General features: G+C 36.9%; 1 protein-coding gene across 3 annotated transcripts in view; it reads right to left on the minus strand.

Annotated features, from left to right (window-relative positions):
• Positions 1–25,089, minus strand: part of RNGTT (RNA guanylyltransferase and 5'-phosphatase) — a 332,775-nt gene that overhangs the window by 21,355 nt on the left and 286,331 nt on the right. Inside the window, exon 15 of one of the 3 annotated variants that reach the window (XM_033234573.1) lies at positions 23,253–23,523. The exons of the other annotated variants lie outside the window; for them this stretch is intronic. Coding sequence (XP_033090464.1) covers positions 23,512–23,523 — 12 coding nt within the window. The 3' untranslated portion in view covers positions 23,253–23,511. Of the gene's footprint in view, positions 1–23,252; positions 23,524–25,089 lie in introns of those variants that run through there. 3 annotated transcript variants of the gene reach the window in all.

Here is a 25,089-nt window from a genome sequence, read left to right on the forward strand (position 1 = left end):
GCTGTGGGACGCTCACAGCTCACTGCAGCCTCAACCTCCAGGCTCAAGTGATACTCCCACCTCAGCCTCCCTAGTAGCTGGAACTACAGGTGTGTGCCACCACATTTGGCTAATTTTTGTATTTTTTGTAGAGATGGGAGTTTCACCATGTTGCTCAGGCTTGTCTCAAACTCCCGGGCTCAAGCAATCCACCTGCCTTAGCCTCCCAAAGTGCTGTGATTACAGACATAAGCCACCATGCTCAACCCCAACTCTCTTTTTAGATGGAAAACACTAAGGTTCACAGAAAGCCTACAACTTATCCAAAGCACTTGCCTCTTTGGGTGCAGAACTAGAACCAGGGTCCAGACTTGTGGCATCCCAGTCCAGCACATTGACTATGGAGTCATCTACAAGACAACCCTTCATAAACAAAAGGTATAACTTTGCAGGGCACATGTTTACTTGCAGTCATTTAAGTTTGATCCAGTTCATCTAATGCAAGAAAAACAGTTTATATACCAACCAACTACAGACACACAAATACACACAGATACACACACATGCACACACGTTTCATGAAGCAATTTATTTCCTTACTCTATGCTATTTTCTCTTCTACTTTATTTCATTACAACAAAACCAAACAAACCTGATTGAGATCCACTAAACAGATTTCAAAACCAACCATCAAAGTTGGGGGAAAAAAATCTCACAGAATACCAAACAGAATAATGGATTGATTTCAAGCGACTAGCATGGAAGTTAATTCTAGTCTAGTGTAATTCTAATCTTGAATTTTATAAACAATAGAGGCAGACAACTCTCAGGACAGGAGTCTTGGTACTCAGAATGCCAAATCAGATCCCGTCTCATGGCTTCTGCCACCTTCCTTTCCCACATATTGTCTCTTTTCCCACAATGACTATACTGTAGAGGCTGTCCTGGCTGGGCAAATGTTCTCACCCATCTCTTCTGTAGTCCTTCTGGTATAACATTGCTCCCAAAGTATAGTTGATGCTTGGCTTTAATTTAAATTACAGATGGCATTTTTCTCTAGAGAACTGAGTCTGTTTTGTCAAATCCTGAAATATCACGACATATTATTTCAGGGTATAATCCCTTCCTTTCATTTACATGCACCCCCATTAGATGGTAAGCTCCTTAAGTGAACAAAACAAGGGCAGTCACTTTGTTCACTGCCAGATTCCCCCACTGAGTACATAAAAGGTGCTCAATAAGTATGCGTAGAAAAAAAAAACTTGATGAACATTATACAAAGGAATTAAAGAAATGACATCAGATTTTTCGGATGTCTTACGAAAAAGTCTTAAGAAAAATCTGACATCAAACATTACACGGCTTTCATCCTTGGACCAGGGTCTCTTGCTCTAGGACTCTGTTCTTACTCTTCCCCCTGAATGGCATGTGCATCCTCCCCTCTGGATAGCCGCTTCTTTCACCAGGATCTCTTTCTCTGGAAAGCCCTTTCTGATTCTACAGCTTCCTGTGCTTCGTTGGTAAGAATGCCTTATTCTTCCCACATCTTGGAAAGATGGTATGTTGAATTGTCTTTATCTCCAACCTGACAATAAGTTCCATCAGGATGGAACTTTAATAAAGGGCCTGGCACTGTAAGTGCTCAACTAAAATTTTCTTTTTTTTTTCTTTACATTTTTAAAATACAGTCTCTTTCCAATTCTGCATACATCTATTAATAAAAAGTTACACACTTTGGACTGAAAACCAAATCAAAACAGAATAAGCCCAACCTATTGGCCAAATCATAAGGGTAATTAGTAGTTGGATCAACTGCACTGTTTTGTTTTTTTTTTTCTTTTTAAGAAGTCCCTTAAGACCATGCTACCACATAAAATTAGGACATACAATATCATCTACTGGGGAGAGGGGAGCAGAGGAACAGAGAGAAGAAAGTAAGCAAGCAAACTATCTTACACGTATGTTTATGTCAGATGGGAAACAAGCAACCAAAATAGCTAAGGCATCCTATTGCATCATATTCATTACATACCAATAATTTTCTGCTTCCTAAAATATGAAAGATAATGACTCATCCATCCAGCATTTATCAATATTGTTTATGATAGAAAAAAAGAGAAATGCATTATTCCCTTTTGTATCCAGTGCACAGGATAATATATACCTTAAACATGCAAATTTTAAATAAAAAATGCATTTATACAGCACAACTAATTGGAACTCAAAGGTTTTATAAACATTAACTCTTCATATTCTTATAAGCTAGTTTTACAAGATTCTTATTTTAAACAGTGGACCTAGGATACATGTAAATAAGGATGGGTTTAAAGTAAGTTTCTGCCTCTCGTGCCACTCTAAAATGAGCCTACATTTCCTTCTTAAAATAATTTTCCATGTATTTCCCACAATAAAAATCTTAAGAAATATCTCCATTATAATTTTCCACCAGATCTACAGAGAGGAGGATCAGCAAATTGTCTCATGAAATATGACTTGCCAAATTAGTTCAAATTGGCCTCGGTAATAATATTCACTAGGAGTGTATAAAGCTAAAAGGCTACAGAGAAAAGACGTATGACAAGCCTCTTTGAGTCTGCCCTGAGTTGGCTTCAAGTCCCTTAAAATTCATCATTTTATTAATCATCCAACAGATGACTTAATGAATAGCATACTGATAAGATCAAAATTCAAACTCAGAGGTTCTTTTGAATCTTCATTAGAAAAAGTAACATAATGAAAGAAACTTAGAGGAGGTATTTTTGCAAAAAATAACTGCAGAAAATAAAATATAACTTAAAAAAATATAAAAGATGAAGTAATGGTAAATGTTTAACATGTGAGTGAAAATGGAAATGTTGTAATCAATGTGGAGAGAAAAATGATAGAAAATCGGAGTGCAGCCAAGACGGCCGAATAGGAACAGCTCCAGGCTACAGCTCCCAGCCTGAGTGACATAGAAGACAGGTGATTTCTGCATTTCCAACTGAGGTATTGGGTTCATCTCACTGGGGTGTGTCGGACAGTGGGTACAGGACAGTGGGTGAAGCCCACTGAGCAAGAGCCGACGCAGGGCGAGGCATTGCCTCACCCAGGAAGCACAAGGGGTAAGGGAATTCCCTTTCCTAGCCAAGGGGAACTGTGACACACAGCACCAGGAAAATCAGGTCACTCCCACCCTAATACTGTGCTTTTCCAAGGGTCTTAGCAAACAGCACACCAAGAGATTATATCCTGCCTGGCTCAGAGGGTCCCACGGCCACGGAACCCCACTCATTGCTAGCACAGCAGTCTGAGAATCTAACTGCAAGGTGGCAGAGAGGCTGGGAGAGGGGCGCCCGCCACTGCTGAGGCTTGAGTAGGTAAACAAAGCCACTGGGAAGCTCTAACTGGGTGGAGCCCACTGCAGCTCAAGGAGGCCTGCCTGCCTCTGTACAGACACCACCTCTGGGGACAGGGCATAGCAAAACAAAAGGCAGCAGAAACCTCTGCAGATTTAAATGTCCCTGTCTGACACCTCTGAAGAGAGTAGTGGTTCTCCCAGCACAGAGTTTGAGATCTGACAATGGGACAGACAGCCTGCTCAAGAGGGTCCCTGAACCCCAAGCAGCCTAACTGAGAGGCACTCCCCAGTAGGGGCAGACTGACACCTCATACGGCCAGGTACCCCTCTGAGATGAAGTTTCCAGAGGAACCATCAGGCAGCAACACTTGCTGTTCAGCAATATTCACTCTTCTGCAGCCTCCGCTGCTGATACCCAGGCAAACAGGGTCTGGAATGGACCTCCAGCAAACTCCAGCAGACCTGCAGCTAAGAGTCCTGACTGTCAGAAGGAAAACTAACAAACAGAAAGGACATCCACACCAAAACCCCACCTGTACGTCACCATCATCAAAGACCAAAGGTAGATAAAACCACAAAGACGGGGAAAAAACAGAGCAGAAAAGGTGAAAATTCTAAAAATCAGAGCGCCTCTCCCCCTCCAAAGGAACGCAGCTCCTCACCAGAAATGGAACAAAGCTGGATGGAGAATGACAAAGACGAGATGAGAGAAGAAGGCTTCAGACGATCAAACTTCTCCGAGCTAAAGGAGGAAGTTCAAACCCATTGCAAAGAAGCTAAAAACCTTGAAAAAAAAGTTAGATGAATGGCTAACTAGAATAACCAATGTAGAGAATTCCTTAAATGACCTGATAGAGCTGAAAACCATGGCACGAGAACTACGTGAAAAATGCACAAGCTTCAGTAACCGATCCAATCAACTGGAAGAAAGGGTATCAGTGATTGAAGATCAAATGAATGAAAGGAAGCGAGAAGTTTAGAGAAAAAAGATTAAAAGAAACAAACAAAGCCTCCAAGAAATATGGGACTATGTGAAAAGACCAAATCTATGTCTGATTGGTGTACCTGAAAGTGACGGGGAGAAGGGAACCAAGTTGGAAAACACTCTTCAGGGTATTATCCAGGAAAACTTCTCCAACCTAGCAAGGCAGGCCAACATTCAAATTCAGGAAATACAGAGAACACCACAAAGATAATCCTCAAGAAGAGTAACTTCAAGACACATAATTGTCAGATTCACCAAAGTTGAAATGAAGGAAAAAATGTTAAGGGCAGCCAGAGAGAAAGGTCGGGTTACCCACAAAGGGAAGTCAATCAGACTAACAGCAAATCTCTCGGCAGAAACTCTATAAGCCAGAAGAGTGTGGGGGCCAATATTCAACATTCTTAAAGGAAAGAATTTTCAACCCAGAATTTCATATCCAGTCAGACCAAGTTTCATAAATGAAGGAGAAATAAAATCCTTTACAGAGAAGCAAATGCTGAGAGATTTTGTCATCACCAGGCCTGCCTTACAAGAGCTCCTGAAGGAAGCACTAAACATGGAAAGGAACAACAGGAACCAGCAACTGCAAAAACATGTCAAAATGTAAAGACCATAGATGCTAGGAAGAAACTGCATCAACTAACGAGCAAAATAACCAGCTAACATCATAATGACAGGATCAAATTCACACATAACAATATTAACCTTAAATGTAAACGGGCTAAATGCTCCAATTAAAAGACACAGACTGGCAAATTGGATAAAGAGTCGAGACCCATCAGTGTGTGGTATTCAGGAGATCCATTTCACATGCAGAGACACACATAGGCTCAAAATAAAGAGATGGAGGAAGATCTACCAAGCAAATGGAAAACAAAAAATGGCAGGGGTTGCAATCCCAGTCTCTGATAAAACAGACTTTAAACCAACAAAGATCAAAAGAGACAAAGAAGGTCATTACATAATGGTAAAGGGATCAATTCAACAAGAAGAGCTAACTCTCCTAAATATATATGCACCCAATACAGGAGCACCCAGATTCATAAAGCGAGTCCTTAGAGACTAACAAAGAGACTTAGACTCCCACACAGTAATAATGGGAGACTTTAACACCCCACTGTCAACATTAGACAGATCAATGAGACAGAAAGTTAACAATGATATCCAGGAACTGAACTCAGCTCTGCACCAAGCAGACCTAACAGACACATCTACAGAACTCTCCACCCCAAATCAACAGAATATACATTCTTCTCAGCACCACATTGCACTTATTCTAAAACTGACCACATAGTTGGAAGTAAAGCACTCCTCAGCAAATGTAAAAGAACAGAAGTTATAACAAACTGTCTCTCAGACTACAGTGCAATCAAACTAGAACTCAGGATTAAGAAACTCACTCAAAACCGCTCAACTACATAGAAACTGAACAACGTGCTTCTGAATGACTACGGGGTACATAACAAAAAAAAGGCAGAATTCTTTGAAACCAATGAGAACAAAGATACAACATAGCAGAATCTCTGGGACACCTTTAAAGCAGTGTGTAGAGGGAAATTTAGAGCACTAAATGCCCACAAGAGAAAGCAGGAAAGATCTAAAATTGACACCCTAACATCACAATTAAAAGAACTAGAGAAGTAAGAGCAAATACATTCAAGAGCTAGCAGAAGGCAAGAAATAACTAAGATCAGAGCAGAAATGAAGGAGACAGAGACACAAAAAACACTTCAAAAAGTCAATGAATCCAGGAGCTGGTTTTTTGAAAAGATCAACAAAATTGATAGACTGCTAGTAAGACTAATAAAGAAGAAAAGAGAGAAGAATCAAATAGAGACAATAAAAAATCATAAAGGGATATCACCACCAACCCCACAGAAATACAAACTACCATCAGAGAATACTATAAACACCTCTATGCAAATAAACGAGAAAACCTAGAAGAAATGGATAAATTCCTGGACACATACACTCTCCCAAGACTAAATCAGGAAGAAGTTGAATCCCTGAATAGACCAATAGCAGACTCTGAAATTGAGGTGATAATTAATAGCCTGCCAACCAAAAAAAGTCCAGGACCAGATGAATTCACAGCCGAATTCTACCAGAGGTACAAGGAGGAGCTGGTACCATTCCTTCTGAAACTATTCCAATCAACAGAAAAAGAGGGAATCTTCCCTAACTCATTTTATGAGGCCAACATCATCCTGACACCAAAGCCTGGCAGAGACACAACAAAAAAAAGAGAATTTTAGACCAATATCCCTGATGAACACCGATGCAAAAATCCTCAATAAAATACTGGCATATCAAATCCAGCAGCACATCAGAAAGCTTATCCACCATGATCAAGTGGGCTTCATCTCTGGGATGCAAGGCTGGTTCAACATATGCAAATCAATAAACGTAATCCAGCATATAAACAGAACCAAAGACAAGAACCACATGATTATCTCAATAGACACAGAAAAGGCCTTTGACAAAATTCAACAGCGTTTCATGCTAAAAACTCTCAATAAATTCAGTATTGATGGAACGCATCTCAAAATAGTAAGACCTATTTATGACAAACCCACAGCCAATATCATACTGAATGGGCAAAAACTGGAAGCATTCCCTTTGAAAACTGGCACAAGACAGGGATGCCCTGTCTCACCACTCCTATTCAAAACAGTGTTGGAAGTTCTGGCTAGGCCAATCACACAAGAGAAAGAAATAAAGGGTATTTAATTAGGAAAAGAGGAAGTCAAATTGTCCCTGTTTGCAGATGACATGATTGTATATTTAGAAAACTCCACTGTCTCAGCCCCAAATCTCCTTAAGCTGATAAGCAACTTTAGCACAGTCTCAGGATACAAAATCAATGTGCAAAAATCACAAGCATTCTTATACACCAGTAAGAGACAGACAGTCAAATCATGAGTGAACTCCCATTCACACTTGCTTCAAAGAGAATAAAATACCTAGGAATCCAACTTGTAAGGGATGTGAAGGACCTCTTCAAGGAGAACTACAAACCACTGTTCAACAAAATAAAAGAGGACACAAACAAATGGAAAAACATTCCATGCTCATGGATAGGAAGAATCGATATTGTGAAAATGGCCATACTGCCCAAGGTAATCTATAGATTCAATGCCATCCCCATTAAGCTACCAATGACTTTCTTCACAGAATTGGAGAAAACTACTTTAAAGTTCATATGGAACCAAAAAAGAGTCTGCATTGCCAAGACAATCCTAAGCAAAAAGAACAAAGCTGGAGGCATCACACTACCTGACTTCAAACTATACTACAAGGTTACAGTAACCAAAACAGCATGGTACTGATACCAAAACAGAGATATAGACCAATGGAACAGAACAGAGCCCTCAGAAATAATACCACACATCTACAACCATCTGATCTTTGACAAACCTGACAAAAACAAGAAATGGGGAAAAGATTCCCTATTTAATAAATGGTGCTGGGAAAACTGGCTAGCTATATGTACAAAGCTGAAACTGGATCCCTTCCTTACACCTTATACAAAAATTAATTCAAGATGGATCAGAGACTTAAATGTTAGATCTAAAACCATAAAAACCCTAAAAGAAAACCTAGGAAATACCATTCAGGACATAGGCATGGGCAATGACTTCATGTCTAAAACAGCAAAAGCAATGGCAACAAAAGCCAAAATTGACAAATGGGATCTAAATAAACTAAAGAGCTTCTGCACAGCAAAAGAAACTACCATCAGAGTGAACAGGCAACCTACAGAATGGGGGTTTTTTGCAATCGACTCATCTGACAAAGGGCTAATATCCAGAACCTACAAAGAACACAAACAAATTTACAAGGAAAAAACAAACAACCCCTTCAAAAAGTGGATGAAGGATATGAACAGACACTTCCCAAAAGAAGACATTTATGCAGCCAACAGACATATGAAAAAAATGCTCATCATCACTAGCCATCAGAGAAATGCAAATCAAAACCACAATGAGATACCATCTCACACCAGTTAGAATGGCAATCATTCAAAAGTCAGGAAACAACAGGTGTGGAGAGGATGTGGAGAAATAGGAACACTTTTACACTGTTGGTGGGACTGTTAACTAGTTCAACCATTGTGGAAGACAGTGTGGTGATTCCTCAAGGATCTAGAACTAGAAATACCATTTGACCCAGCCATCCCATTACTGGGTATATACCCAAAGGATTATAAGTCATGCGACTATAAAGACACATGCACACGTATGTTTATTGCAGCACTATTCACAAGAGCAAAGACTTGCAACCAACCCAAATGTCCATCAATGACAGACTGGGTTAAGAAAATGTGGCACATATACACCATGAAATACTATGCAGCCAGAAAAAAGAATGAGTTCGTGTCCTTTGAAAGGACATGGATGCAGCTAGAAACCATCATACTCAGCAACTATCGCAAGAACAGAAATCCAAACACCGCATGTTCTCACTCATATGTGGGAACTGAACAATGACAACACTTGCATACAGGAAGCGGAACATCACACACCGGGGTCTGTTATGGGGTCGGGGGAGGGGGAGGGGATAGCATTAGGAGATACACCTAATGTAAATGATGAGTTAATGGGTGCAGCACACCAACATGGCACACGTATACATATGTAACAAACCTGCACGTTGTGCACATATACCCTAGAACTTAAAAAAAAAAAAAAAAAAGAAAATCAGAGCAAGGTTAAAATGAAGTATTATACATTATTGTTATTATTAATAGTTCTTATCTTCTTTAACAGAGAGAGTTATGTTGCTCTAATGGGATACCGAATTTTGGAGGAAAGACTCTTGAGGGATGAAAAAAAATTCCCGATAGAGCTAATAATTGTGGATGGAGAACTGAGGTTACATTTGAGTAGTGGTCTGCTAGGCTCACTCATTTTTCCATCCTTTCTCTTTACTCAGAAAAGTATAAAATGCCTGATAAAATAACAGGGCAAAAATAAACACAGAAGCAATCATTCCTTTGTATTGTTTTCTGTGTTTGGGTTGTGTGTGTGTTTATATATGTATGCTTGCAAGTGTATGTATTATATATATCATAAACATGTATATGTGATGTTTGTGTGTGTTCAGACATATTTGAAAACACAAAATCCAGAGATTTTAGAAAGCATGTAGCTGATATTTGGTTACAAGAACTGTTAAAATTTATGTAGAGGAATAAATCAAGGCTTCCAATTGAGGAGTGGATAGGAAAAGAAAACTCATCTTCCATCTTTTAACCTTCCAGTCCTAGAAAGATGAGCAAATCCCAGTCCCTCAATGCACATATATACAAATGCCCATACAGTCAAAAAATGACAGACTCAGGAACAGAATCTAACATTCTTGATTATCGTCCTGCAGTCTCTCCTCTATATCACATTGCCCAACACATACTTAATTTCATCATTTGTATGTATGTGACTATTCTTAATTTCCAGATCTGTAGATTTACAACTCGTGGTTTCTAATATTTAACTCTGGTATCTGAAAATGCTCATAGATTCATACGTTTGTTGAGTACCTTGGAGTTGATGTCGTTGTTTTAGGGAAGCCAGTTTGGTTGTAGTCTCCTGTGGATTTAACTTGTTCTGAATTCTGTGGTATAAGGAAGGCTGTTCTAGAGTAAATCCAATTCATTTTTGCCAACTAATATATTACTCCTATGGTAAACTAGATCAAACTTGTAAAAGTGAGCAGATATATGTTACCATGAGATCACAGATAGTGTTTGCTAGTCATGGAGGGTTCTCAGCCTTCTTGGTACAGAAAAGGGGCATATCCTCCTTTTTAAGAGATATAGGTCATTTATACAACAAATATTTCTTCAGTTCCTACTATTGTGCAGTCATATTCTGATGAATCAAGAGAACCTCCCTTACACCACCTGGGAGTGCATTTATATCAGAAAGAAACCAACTAGATTCTTCTACCATTAAGAGTATCTCCAGCAACTCCCTGTTGAATAAGCAGGAAGGTTCACCCTTGGAACTTCATTTGAAAGCTCTCTCTGTTACATATATTTGTTGAGTAACTTGGATTTGATGCAGTTCCTTTAGGAAAACCAGTTTGGTTATAGCCTCCTGCAGATTTAACTTATTCAGAATTCTGTGTTATAAGGAAGGCTGTTTTAGAGTAATTCTAATTAATTTTTGCTAATATATCACCCCTGTGGTAAACTAGATCAAACCTATAAAAATGAGCAGATATATATTACCAGGAGGTCACAGATAGTGTTTGTATAACTCAGGCAACTAGTCATTAAAGGTTTCAAACTTACTTCCTCTTACTCCAAAGCTCTTATCCGTATAATCTGAATAGTATTTTCAAAGCAATAATTTTATTTGGTTTTAAATATTTCACCTTCTTTTTACAGCTCTTTAAGGTCAAATAATCATTAACAATGGTATTATGGCTTTGGTTTAAGGGGAAAAAAAACTAGAAAGGATCCTAGACATGATTTAATGAAAAACCACATTATTAATTACAAAAAACAAAAACACAACTTTTTTTTTAAGACAAAGACAAGAACCCCAAATATTACACCCAATCCTGAGTTCCTTTCAACATACCACACTGCTTCCCTTTTGCTTCTTCACAGATAACCACATAGCATGCAGTTTAAGGACAATTCTATCTAGTATCTTCCTCATCTTGCTACATTACTGACAAAATTTAGGAAAGAATACTACAAGAGAATATCAAGAACTCTGAAAAAGGTGGAACTAGGTTAAAATCTTGAATCAGATGCTTTTGATAAATGTGCATTGGGCTCCATACTTCACAATCCTTATGTTTATTCAATTTTTAAGCAAGGTAACCTGAAGCACAGTGCTCAGAATCTGCCAGATGGTGGCTGCTGGGACTGAATGAGTTAACACATACAAACCATTTGGTAGACATGGGGGCACTCAACTTGGTTAGTTTGCTTTCCTGTTAATTTCCTGGAGTTATTCTGCACCCAATTTATGTAGAAAAGTATGATAATATATCACACAAACAGAAGAATTTTCTTCCATTCCCTCTCCTTCAACTAAACAAGAAAACAGAACTAAACTGAAGAAATAAATGCCATTCAGTTCACTCTTATTCAATATATTCTTTAGCATAAAACTATTAATGGTAGTAAATGAAGAAAAATAATAAACTATTCAGTTTATTTTCATTCTGTTGTTCCAATTCAGACTGAATTGGAAAAGGCTAGCTATTCCATGAGGTTACTTATGAAGTAAAACATGGCTTTGAAACAGAGCGCTTGGAGCTCAAAATGTTTCGAGTTAGATATCTATGTCACAGATGTAACTCCTGAGCAGTGCCCCCACACAACTTATGCTTTCTGGAAATGTATACCAAATTCCAGAGAGCCAGAGTCCCTGAAACAAATATTCAAAGGAATACCCTGTGGTTTTAGTTATTTGCTTGCTCGGTTTCTTGTGGCATGTCATAATTTCTCACGTGAACGAAACATGTAAAAAGAAAGTGCATCTGAGAATCCTAATGATCTGGATCCCAAGATGATAAAAAAGGCCCCATCTGCAATGGTTTGTAACTGCTTTAGGGGAAAGGGATGATTGTGGTGAAGAAATACTATTTTTAAAAATGACTTGTATGAGGCTGGTATTGTGCTAGGTGCTTTATCCACACAACTCCATACAATTCCTAAAGTAATTCTAAGAAGTGCATATTGCCATTCCCATTATGGACAAAAAGCCAAGGCATACCCACTACTACTGAGTTGAATGAGAACCCCACCAGGGTTTTCTAGCTCTAAAGTTTGTCCTAAGGATTAGACTGCTTTTCAATTGGATGACAAATCACCCTTGTGCATTTTAATAGGCTCATTAAAAAATTTCCATGAAGATTTTGGACATAAACCTGTGTCAAACCAGCCTGCCACCTCACTCATAATGGAATCTAAGCAAAAAAGCACATGAGCCAAAACAAACTAAAAAACTGAAGGGTTCTATTCTTTCAGATAAGACATACTTTTTCTCTAATCTGCCAAATTTCTCTACTGGTTAGATAGTATGAGCAGTTTTCTCACAGGAAATCTCTTGTATTTATAGCAAGCTAATTACTTTTTAGACGTGATTGTCATATGTATGTGGATGGTTTTAGAATTCAATTCCATCAAAAGCTGGAAAATTAATTCATGCCTCATCCCATGCAAGCCTCATGTTTTAAGAGATTAAAAGCCACTGCAAAGACCTATTACCATGGCATTTCTGAAGTCTACTCTTAACTAAGAAATCCATTAATCAGCTTTTATAGATGATTTATTATCTCTAAGACAGGGGGTATCTTTGTTGTGATAAGTTCAATGTTCTACTTAATTGTAAAGAAAATATGTTTATTAGAAAGAATAGCTATATGCTTTAAAGTTTAGACCAAAACAAAGTTGGCATCTTAATCATGAATGTACCACATTAAAACATTAAACAAAAGATTATAGAAAATAAAATATTCATTATTTTTATTTTATTTTAGTAAATCAGAGCTAGAATATTATTGGCTACAAAAAGTGAGACGTTAACTCTGGTCTCTTACCAGTTAAACAGAGGTACTTTACTATCTTTACACATGTTTTAAATATACACTTTCCTTAAAAACTACAGTATATTATTTACTACACAGTAACTTTTCTCTCAAGAGGGAAATGTAAGCAACATTTGAAAACTTCAATTTGTTCAAATATGTAACTGTCTGCTAAGCCTCATATTTTGTATCAGCCAAACTGAATTATACAACTTTTGGTAATGTTAAACAAAATTTTAAATTATTACCAATTTTGACTGTTACTCTATTTTTTTCAGTTAAATATGGTAATACATTTCAAAAATGATGTCAGAGATGTCACTTTACTACAGCAAATATTAGAACAGACATTTGGTAGAATCAACAGATGATACATCCATGAATAACATTTTCTTATTTTAGAGGAGGTAACATCTATTTCTTCTTCTACATTGAGTCCCTCTAAAGCATGTGACACTATTATAATAAAGGCCTTAAGCAGTTACAAGGCTTTTAAAATAAGTAACCCAAAAAAGTTTAATAGGCTTTTAAGACTACTCATCAGCATACAGTGCACCTACTATTCATATACCTCAGTCTGTGAGATACATACTTCCTCATTTCAAACGTGAAAAATTTCAGTGGCAAGTAAAGATATACACAGGCAAAATCTCACAAAGTAAATAAGAATACAAGAAAAAATAAGATTTCACAGGCAGTTTACAAGCACTTGCCAAGTAAGTGGCACAAATCATACCCACTCCCAAATAAAAAGGAATGCTCCTGTACAGAAACTGGCTCATACTTCCCTTACGGTTCTTGCTGTATTACTCTCTGTTTTGTAGCTATTTGTACACACATCTCCTTGGAAGGATAGATTTTTACGATTTTCATTTCTGAATCCCACCACAATACTGAAAAATGCCTAGTACTTTGTAAGTGCTCAATAGATGTTTGAAAACCTGAATGAGTGATTAATGATGATAAAGAGGATGAAGACAGCAGCCACACTCAGAACCAGGTACTGTTCTAAGTACCTTCACATGCATTAAGGAATTTACTTATTTGTTTTCTCTTTGTATCTCTACAAATGAGGAAACTAAGGCACAGAGAGAAAAAAATAGTTTGTCCCCACTCATCTAACTCCTTCACACCCTTCAATTCTTGGCTTAAAAATGACTTCAGTCAGGGAGGCCTTCTGTGACTCATTAGACAGGGCTAGGTACCCTTGCCCTCCATCTGAAGAGTCCCGTTATGTTCTTTATCATTATCATTATGTTAGTATTTATAATACTTATATTATATAATATATAATTATATATGAGAAGTATAAATACATAATGTATATAATATATATATATTATATGAAGTATAATGAATACTTCAATCCTGAAGTATTTATTCAATTAGCAGCCCTGCGCAGCAGACAGTAAACTCCAGGAAGGCAGGGACCACTTCAGTCTTATTCACCACTTGCATCCCAATGCCTATCAAAAGATTTGGCACATAAAGGTGCTTAATGAATGTCAGTTTAATGAGTGAATGATGCATAACATGTGGTAGGTATTCATTAAATGTCATTTATTGAGCAATAAAGGCTGGTGCAGTGGCTCATGCCTGTAATCCCAGCACTTTGGGAGGCCAAGGCGGGAGGATATCTTCAGCTCAGGAGTTTGAGACCAACATAGGCAGCATAGTGAGACCCTGTCTCTACGAAAAAAAAAAAAAAAAAATCCAGGCGTGGTGGCATGTGCCTGTAGTCCCAGCTACTCGAGAGGCTGAGGTAGGAAGATCTATTGAGCCTGGGAGATAGTGCAGTGAACTATGATCACACCACTGCACTCCAGCCTGGGTGACAGAGCGAGATCTTGTCTAAAAAAAAAAAAAAAAGAGCAACAAAAATAACTGGATCTGAGGTGATGTTGAAATTGTCAATTTAACTGCCCAGTAGGCAGCTGAAGATTTAAAACTGAGGTTTTAGAGAAGAATGAGGATTGAGGATTAGAGGTAAAGAATTAGAGTCATCTGCATATTATTATTCCAGTTACAAATGACCATGACAAAGCTGTGACATTACAGTTCACCTATTTCTGAATATGTATTACATGTATATTCAGGAGACCTTAACACTATATATTTACATTGTAAGCTCCAAAAATAAAAATTTGGATAAGGTCCCTATTAATGGAAAAAAGTAGATGAAACTGTTCTTTAAGAGATTCCTCTGCATAGTATAATAAGCTGCTTGGGTTATTTTCATACCTAATAATATATTGCTTCTATGAGAGTCCCTAGAAACTGCCATTAGCATGTTTCCGGTTGGATAAAAAGCTCTCAGTTCACATTAATACTGCTGTGTTTTTTAAGATGACCAGTTGGGCGCAGTGGCTCACGCCTGTAATCCCAGTACTTTGGGAGGCTGAGGTGGGTGGATCACGAGGTCATGAGTTTGAGATCAGACTGGCCAAGATGGTGAAACCCCATCTCTATTAAAAATACAAAAATTAGCTGGGCGCGGGGGCAGGTGCCTGTAATACCAGCTACTTGGGAGGGTGAGGCAGGAGAATCATTTGAAACCATGAAGTGGAGGTTGCAGTGAGCTGAGATGGCACCACTGCACTCTAGCCTGGGCAACAGAGCGAGAGTCTAAAAAAAGAAAAAAAATTAACCATGGTGAAGCTGAAATATACTGTAAGCATGATTACATACCATAAACACTCAGGTACCACAGATGAGCTCTGTGTTGTAGAGACAAGCAAAGGATCTAAATCTGCAGAATGACTTAATAGAGAAATGTGGATTATAAATCACACTACACTATTACTGCTAAAACAAAAGTGAAAATTCCAGTAAAGCACTGACAGACAAAATAGAAAACAGAACTGATTCAGTCATTTGGGTGGAGAGACTTGAATTTACAATGAGTACAAGCTAAGTTGGAAAGAGGAGTATTTTAAGTTTCAAACCTGTTTTTCATCACTTGGTATGGCTGTGAGTGGCAGTAACAAAGACTCCAGCTGCTGCCACAGTGAAGAAAGGGAGATTTTTGAGTAAGGGCAGCAGACTCATTGAAGAAAAGAAACCACTGTAAATGAAACAGCATTCTTTCTGAGCATAACTGCAGCTGCTTTTTGTCTTCTTGGTTGTATTCACACATACACAGCCAGTATACAGCAGCATTACATTCAAATATTTACGATTACAGGAGAAGTATATGTATTTAAAAGAAATAAAAAGTAAGTCTGTAGGTCCTTTAAACATACAACCACTGGCACTACCAGTGTATAATACTGCCTTAAGGAACACACAGAAGAATTAGCTAACTTGTCATTTGAGAGAGAGAGAGAGAATAGGAATGTAATGTCAGTGAATCAAAGTACTATATCTTTCTCCAGGAGGGTATAGAGATATCTTCAGGCTCACAGGTCAAAGCTTATGAGTGTATACCATAGGATGCAAGGAACTGCTAGAATCTGACCTTGAGAAATGACAGCTGGCAGCAAATCACTAACTACAAAAATATACTAATCATGGGCCACTTTTCAAGGCAGTAACTGACTTAAGAGACATTTAACAAATCCTGAGGCTACTGTTTTATTAAAGCACAGGGCAAAAGCCTAAGATGATAACCAAAATAAGTGTTATATAAATTATAGAACACTTTAAGAAGGTAGGGATACTTCTAATATATCAAAGGGGAAATTTTACATAAATGCTTGCTTTAAAAAGCTACAGGGAAAATACTTCATTAATTGATGATGTTGGATAACTGAAGTAAGTATATATAGTCTAACATTTCTATAGAGGTCCTTCTTTAAAATGTACTCTTGTATGTGCTGGCTCCCATGAAATACCTGACATTTTCAAATGAAAACTTTAAGTCAGCAATATTTATGCAAGAACAGTGTCATAAGAACAAAAAGGGTGCGGTTGGAAAGCCAGAAAAACCTGAGTTCTAATCTCAATTCCATGATTTGCTGATTTTATAACCATGGGCAAGTTATTTACCCTCTCTGAGTTTCCATTTTCTTATATGCAAATAAAAGCAACATTTACTTAGTAAGACTGCTATAAACACTAGAAGGTATAATATGTCTTAGGCACATAATATGTGCTCAATAAAAATAATTATTCTGCCTATTTATAAAAATACTTTTTCTTCTATACCTAGTACAATAAAAGTCATGAATTCTATTTATGCCACAGCTAAGTTTTAAAAAATTATCGTTGATCTCAACACAAATGTCTAACCTTGAAAATAATGTCAAAGATTATTTTTTCCAAAAGGGAAGTACAAATGTGCCTCGACTTACAATAGGGTTACATCCTGCTTAGCCCACTGTAAGTTGAAAATATCATTAAGTCAAAAATGCATTTAATACACCTAACCTACCTAACCTCACAGCTTAGCATAGCCTGCCTGAAATATGCTTAAGACATTTACATTAGCTTACATTTGGGAAAAAAAAATCATCTAATATAAACCCTACTTTATACTTTCTGTTGACCAGGTCTGAAAAAGAAGCACACACACAAAAGAGAGCATAAATCCTATTTTTATAATGAAGTGTTGAATGTCTCATATAGTTTACTGAATACAGTACTGAAAGGGAAAGAACGATTGTATGGGCACTGAAAGCACAGTTTCTACTGCATGTGTATTACTTTCATAACATCATAAATTGAAAAATCATAAGTTGAACCACTGAGGTTCGGGACCATCAGTGTTATATATTGAACCAGAAATATGCAAATTCTATTATAGGGCAGCTAACACCAGAGTACAGGTTTCTTCTTCCAAATTAACATGGAGAAACACTGAAAGAAATGTTTAATGGTAATAGTACACTACAGAAGCTAGATTTTTAGACTTATATGTTACTTATAGTTTATAAATAATTATTATTTTTAACTCAAACTCTTGATGCTATATTTTCAAAATTGTGAAGATAACTTTCTGAAGAAGCTGTGAATGTAATAACAAAGGGTAATTATCATCTTCAATGGGGAAAAGGGTGCAATGATCTGATTGCTCTTTCACAATGAAAATATGTACTGAACAAGATGAACACAGCGGCTCATGCCTGTAATGCTAGCACTTTGGGAGGCCAAGACAGGTGACACTTGAAGCCAGGAGTTTGAGACCAGTCTGGGCAACATAGGGAGGCCTTGTCTCTACAAAAAATTAGCTGGGCATGGTGGCATGCACCTGTAGTTCCAGCTAGTCAGGAGACTGAGGTGGGAGGATCACTTGGGCCTGGAAGTTTGAGGCTGCAGTGATTGCACCTGCACTCCAGCCTGGGTGACAAAGCCAACACCCAGTAAAAAAGGCCGGGCGCGGTGGCTCAAGCCTGTAATCCCAGCACTTTGGGAGGCCGAGACGGGCGGATCACGAGGTCAGGAGATCGAGACCATCCTGGCTAACACGGTGAAACCCCGTCTCTACAAAAAATTACAAAAAACTAGCCGGGCGAGGTGGTGGGCGCCTGTAGTCCCAGCTACTCGGGAGGCTGAGGCGGGAGAATGGCGTAAACCCAGGAGGCGGAGCTTGCAGTGAGCTGAGATCCGGCCACTGCACTCCAGCCTGGGCGACAGAGCGAGACTCCGTCTCAAAAAAAAAAAAAAAAAAGAATAAGAAGAAGAAGAAGAAGAAAAGAAGGAAGGAAGAGAGAGAAGAGGGACGGGAGGGGAGGTGAGTGGAGTGGGGTGGGGGGAAGGGAAGGAAAAATATGCCCTGAACAAACTTGAACCAATCAATCTGTTCTATTTTTCCTGAATCAAATTCTCTTATGAAAAGTAGCAAACTATCACAAGAACAGAAAACCAAACACCGCATGTTCTCACTCATAGGTGGGAACTGAACAATGAGATCACTTGGACTCGGGAAGGGGAACATCACACATCGGGGCCTATCATGGGGAGGGGGGAGGGGGGAGGGATTGCATTGGGAGTTATACATGATATAAATGATGAATTGATGGGTGCTGACGAGTTGATGGGTGCAGCACACCAACATGGCATACGTATACATATGTAACAAACCTGCACGTTATGCACATGTACCCTAGAACTTAAAGTATAATAAAAAAATAAATAAATAAAAAAAGAAGAAAAGTATGTCTAACAGACTTAGGCTTGATTTTAAACTCTTAAGATACAAAACAACGATGGACATCACTGAAATAACAACTATTAGAAAAGAAGAATCTTCCATGGCTTGAACTGTCAGATTCAAAGATATAATCAGCCACATTAAGAAAGGATCTCTATGTTTGCATTCACTTCCTGTCACAAATAATAGCTCAACTTGAGCAGCAACAGAACATCAGAAACAACAAATAGAAACACTAACTTCAACTATTTTTATATTAGTTCCATTTCTTTCTCTTAGAAACCAATACTTCAAATATTGTGAAGAAGATATAAAAATATTTTACTACCTCACAGGTAGTAAGACTGTAAGACTTAGGAATCCAGGACCCTTTTGTTATCATCCATGGCAATGACCATTTATTATTAGTTGCTTTTTTAAGCTGGGACCTAAAAAAGCCATCTGAATTACTGGTACGAATTACCAAGAAAATATCAGTACCCCTAGTATTAATTTAGAAATTGTTATGGTAGTCTGTATTGTTGTCAACATACATGATTTTTTAAAAAAAATTCTAACACCAATTTACCTCTTCATATCCTATTATCTCCCTATACATACCTCTGCACCTACGCAACTATGCCTCTTACACCCCAGGCGAACAAAACTCCACTTTGCTTTCTCTATTTTCCTAAATTACCTCTCCATCCTTCTATCTCCACAGAGGCAGAGAAAGATAAAAACACACATGCATGCATTCACTCACAACCTACCATCCTCCTAATTGGTAGTACAAAACAGTTCTTGCTTCCTTTGTGAATCCTACCTCAACTGCCCCAGTTCCAGTCCACAGGTTTTCCTCAGCTTTTGACATTTATAACCAATTCTAGGCATCTGACACATCACATCTAACTTTGTGTTGTTAATTACCTTTTTACAGAGAGATTTCTTTGTAAATCAGGCTATAAGTTGAAGGCAGATAAAATATGTTACTCATCTTTATATGCCCAGTCTCCACCAAAGTGTCTTGTACATATGCAGTAAGTCCTGATTTACCATCAACAGGTTCTTGGAAACTGCGACTTTAAGCAAAGCAATGTACAGTAGGTCCTTGAATAACATCATTTTGTTATAATGTTGGCAAGGAAAAAACTTGGTTTTATTATATGTCATTTCTCTTAAAGTCAGTTTCCAAGAACCTATCACTGATGTTAAGTGAGGACTTACTGTTTATTTAATGTTTGTATGTTTGTTTTTGACTAGCAGGTAAATTTTGAGACATGTAATGGATAAGAGAATAGTATGGATAGTCACAGAAAGAGGGACTGTAAACACATGTCATGCATTAGACGTAAGTGGGTGTATGATGGGAGGGGAAAACATGATGGAAGGAATTTACGTTTGCTACAGTGGCAACAGTTCATTTTAATGTAAAAGTGGTCAAAATCAAATTAATGCAGCATAAAAAGGTTCTAAAAGCCATAAATGGGAGAATGAATTTGTGCTAGAGTATCAAGATACCCAAAATAAAGACTATCAAGGAATGGAAGGTTTTGAGGAGGAAAGTGATGTGGACCTAGCCCAGGGCATTCAGAAGAGGGGGATGTTAACTGTCGTGGCCAACAGTGCTGACTGAAGGAGAGACTAGGCCTCAAGGAGAGTGGACCAAGTAAGGGTATTCCTAGGACTCTAACATGGATGAATAGAATTCAAAAGAACAGAACTGTCTTTACCTTTTTCCTCCCAAACTATAATTTTTCATGATTTTACTGATTTATTAAATCATTTAAACCAGTAAAAGCACCTGAAAATCACTGTCAGACTTTGCTTAAGATTTTACTTATTATGGATAAGAATGACTCCTAAAAGGGTCTGGGAGACTGCATAGAATAGCATGGAAGAGTTCATCACTAATGGTAACTTTTCCTCACTAATACAATTTCCACTTTTTCCTTGTGTGGCTATTCCTCTCTGGATATCTCCATTTAGTGACATCTAATACCTAAATTACGTGCACGTTACTTTACTTCATTCATTCTTTTGCTAAACTATAACCAACCTGGGAACCTTTTCTTGATTATTCTCACAGTCACTGCCTTTTACATCATCCAATTAACCATGTGCTATGCAACCAACCTACTCATTCTGAAACTTAAAAAACATCTGTTCCTTCTCCCTGCAATTCTGCTATAATTCTTTTTGCAGCTGAAATCAGTCTTGAGTCATCAAAATGCCTCCAAGAAAGACTGATCTTGAAAAACATTAGAATGTTTTAATTCCAGCTATGTTCACACAAGGCATACTCAACTTTGAACAAAAAAACGAGAAACCGTTTTCACTGAATCTAGCGTGACGGCAAAACCTACTTGAAAAAAAATCTTGCAAATGAGATATTATCTTTATCTTTCTGAGCTAATCAGAGCACTCAAAATGCATAGGTGATTTGTTCACGTAAGTGATCTCCTACCAGCTAGTTCTTAAAGAAACAAAATAGACGTCTAGAGACTATTACCAATTAATAACTACATAATACTGTTACCCAAATCTTGTGGACATGAAGAAGTAATCAACTGAAAGTAAAAGAAAAACAACAAGTAGGGTTGACCCTTCTAAAAAATGACAGGTAGGAGAAATACATGACATAGTAAACTTCCAAACAGGATGCGCTGGAAACAGAAAATACTTCATAACGGTATCAGAAAATACTATAATAAGAAGCGCTTTAACATCTCAGAGATTCACAAGTATTCCCAATGCAAGAATTCTCAGCTTTTGCTATTAACAACGAAGGAAGGTAAACACTCAACATGACTAAATGAGTAGCAGAGGTGAGATTATAACTTTGAGCTCTCTATACTCCTATCTCTTTTTTATGTTAAAAACAAAACAAAACACAATGATTCTCTATTTTGGTCTTTGTCGTTAAAACCATATCCCTTTGGTCAAGTCACTTAGTCCAGTCAGTGGACTATATTATATAAATTACAGGGATAATTTTGGCGTACAAGCAGAAAACTCAGAAAGGGTTCAAGAACTATAATAATATACTGTATATGACAATAATGCAATAGAAACAGTAACTAATTACTTCAAAATAGTATACAGAAACATAACTCTGCATATGAGGCAATATAATGTTAACTATATTGTCATCTTCCCCATCTGTAAAACTGGAATGTTTAAAGTACCTACACTTTAACAGGTTGTTTGAGAATTAATTAGAATAGTGCCTGGTGGGCATATAGTGCTCAACAAATGTTGGCTATTTTTCTATTTGATAAAAGCACTAACTTTAAAAGTCAAAAACATAAATTATTCATGTTTTTGGTTTTAAACAAATAAATTATCCTGTTTTTCTTTTTCATATTAAAGTTATAAAATACTGACAAAGAAAAAAAGATGGATTTCCAAAAATATATCAATATGGTTGTAACATTTCACAGTAAGATGTAAAAAATACTATATATAAAGAATACATTAAATTTAAATATCCTTTTATATTATTCGTTTCCCTATGTCTTAGCCTTCTCGCCCCTCCAAATTTTTATTTTAAACAAAATTTCCACTAGATAATTGCTTTTACTGGCTAACAACACTTAGAGAGCAAATCTGATGTAAAATACTACAATCTATTGAGAAGAAATTATGACCTAAAATGTATTTTATGTCTGTGCACATAGGCTGTGGATAGATTAATTTTTAAAAGAGTATGTATGTAAATATGTATATATACATGTAAATAAAATGTGTGTTCACTGTTAATATTTTTCAAGTTACCAAACTTAAATCTCAGCAAAAAACTTAAATAACTTATAATTTTTCACTATTATTAACTGAGTCAACTAATCAGAAGCAACATATTATTTCAGCAGATGAATGATCACTTGTGAAGCTATTTCCTGAGTATTGGAAATGCTCTGATCTTGTGACACTATAAAAAGAATTTAAATATACAGTTAAATATTTAACATATTTTAGTAAAACTGTCAATATCCAAATGGTAACTTAATGCTGACTTCTATTTTCAATGTTACAAATTTACAAGTTTCTCCAAATCTTGTACTTCATTGCATTTAGTATAGTTTGTAAATCTTCTGAACTGCAAACTTGTCATTTTATTTATAGGCAATTAATTCTGTAGATAATAAAACTTGAGGACATGGAGAAGACAAATACTTAGTTGACAACTTAGAAAAAAAACTATTTTAAGAGATTATTAAATTTACTTGAATGCATGTCTTTATTCCTGTTTCAGAAAATTAAAGATCCCTCCAATCCACACACCACAACATTAATGACAGGATGTCACTTACGGCAGCAATCTCAAACTTCTGAAGGTGCTCACGTACCAAGTTAATACTTCCTATTAAAAATTTGGGGAACGTGTGGATTTCTATGACCTAGACTTGGAGTTTGTTAGTGCTCTTTGGGGTGGAGGCAGAGAGAGAATCATCAGGAAGATGGGTCTTGTTTTGCTTGGGGTTGTTCACAATGTGCATGTTGTCAGAAGAGTCAACCAAAACAAGCACAAGTCTGGAGCTTTCCTAAATGCATGAATTACAGCCACACACCACTTGAAATGGGTCTTTACTGTTGTGCCTGCATTTAGGGTAAAGATGGAGGGAGAGTTATTTTGTTTTTTGAGACTTTATTAGGCAAGAGGACAAGAGAACACTCTTTTATAATGAATTAGTATTTGCTGAAGGAACGATTTGTCTCCTTTCTGTGAGAAGTAAAATGCCTAACTTCTAGACATTTAATATGAATCTAGATCAGAAACTGTGGCATTATTTATCAGACATGACTTCAGCAATAGCCATTTTTACACAATCTTTTATATTTATATGGTTATTAGTGTCTCTGAAATTCAAGCAAGAGAACTATTTATTTTTAGAAGCAAAATACTGGTTAAAGAAAACAGGATAAGAAGTACCATGTTAGTTCCTTTCACCAAAATAGGAGGTCCACTGACTGTACTGTAAATACCTAAGTAAGTAAAGTATTGCATTTTCTTTTTTTGGAAAACTTTTCAAAGATACAAAAGAAAATTGTTTGTTCTTTGTTCAAGCCATGTTTAACAAGAACTCACCTTGATGTAGTACAATGTTTAAAAAAATACTAGAATATGCCAAAATATCTCCAACAGTTTTCTACAAAACGTCTAGCTGAAAAGTCATAGAAATTTCCGGCTAAGAAAAATGCTAAATTTCTTAATTGAAAAACAATTTGAGGACTATATTGAAAGCGTTCTCAGAATAGTGTATTCACAAAATCTACATTCCAAATAAAGTTGCTGATGTTAATAATAATTTACAACCACAATTTTAAATTAGAAAATAAAATTAATTTGTACTGACACAAGGATATACTAAGCCCAAGATGTAATAGAGATTAGAAATTAAAATTTTTTAATCCAGTAAATATGTATGTAATTAGAACCAGAGCTTTTAAATAGCTTGATGAACTTCATGGTATATACTTAATGTTAAAAACAATAGAAAACAAAAAACAAAGCCCACTTGGCTTTCCAGTCATTCTTCAATTATAAGGTTAAGAAATATTTATTAGTGTTTTCATATACCAGCAACTGGGCTAAATCCTGAGGATACAGAAGTGGACAAGAAACAGCTCAGCCTCATAGGGCTTATAGTCTGTTGATAAGTTGTCTAAGGACATGAAGATAATACTGAGATTGAAACGTGTGTATTTTAGGACTTACGTGGCATTCTGTTTTGTCAATAATGCTACCAAAAGCACCTGGGTAGGAGAACAACCATTATGAGTACCTTTTAGAACTTTTGTCTACAACTACTGTATGACTTGTTAGTAATCACTGCATGATTTTTAACATCCAGAAAGTTACAGTGTAGGCTAGCTCGACACCCAGGAGGGATCCCAAAACGCTCTGTCAGCAACTATGGAGAATAAGAAGTGGTTAGCAACTTAATAGCTATTGCATGGAAGTAGTGAGAATTTTAGTATCCAAAAGGTTTTCCTTTAACCTTCTTTTACTTTTTGAATCTATTTTCAACAAAGGGATAAACACTTCATCCTTTATTACTGTAATATGAGACACTGAAAATTTTCCTCATCATTAAGAATATTACAGAAAATTTAGTCATTATTCAACGACTATATCACATAGATCTAGACCTGATTTCATTT

The sequence above is a fragment of the Trachypithecus francoisi genome, unplaced genomic scaffold, assembly GCF_009764315.1.
Source record: "Trachypithecus francoisi isolate TF-2019V2 unplaced genomic scaffold, Tfra_2.0 Lachesis_group15, whole genome shotgun sequence".
In the NCBI taxonomy this organism is placed as follows: Eukaryota; Metazoa; Chordata; class Mammalia; order Primates; family Cercopithecidae; genus Trachypithecus; species Trachypithecus francoisi.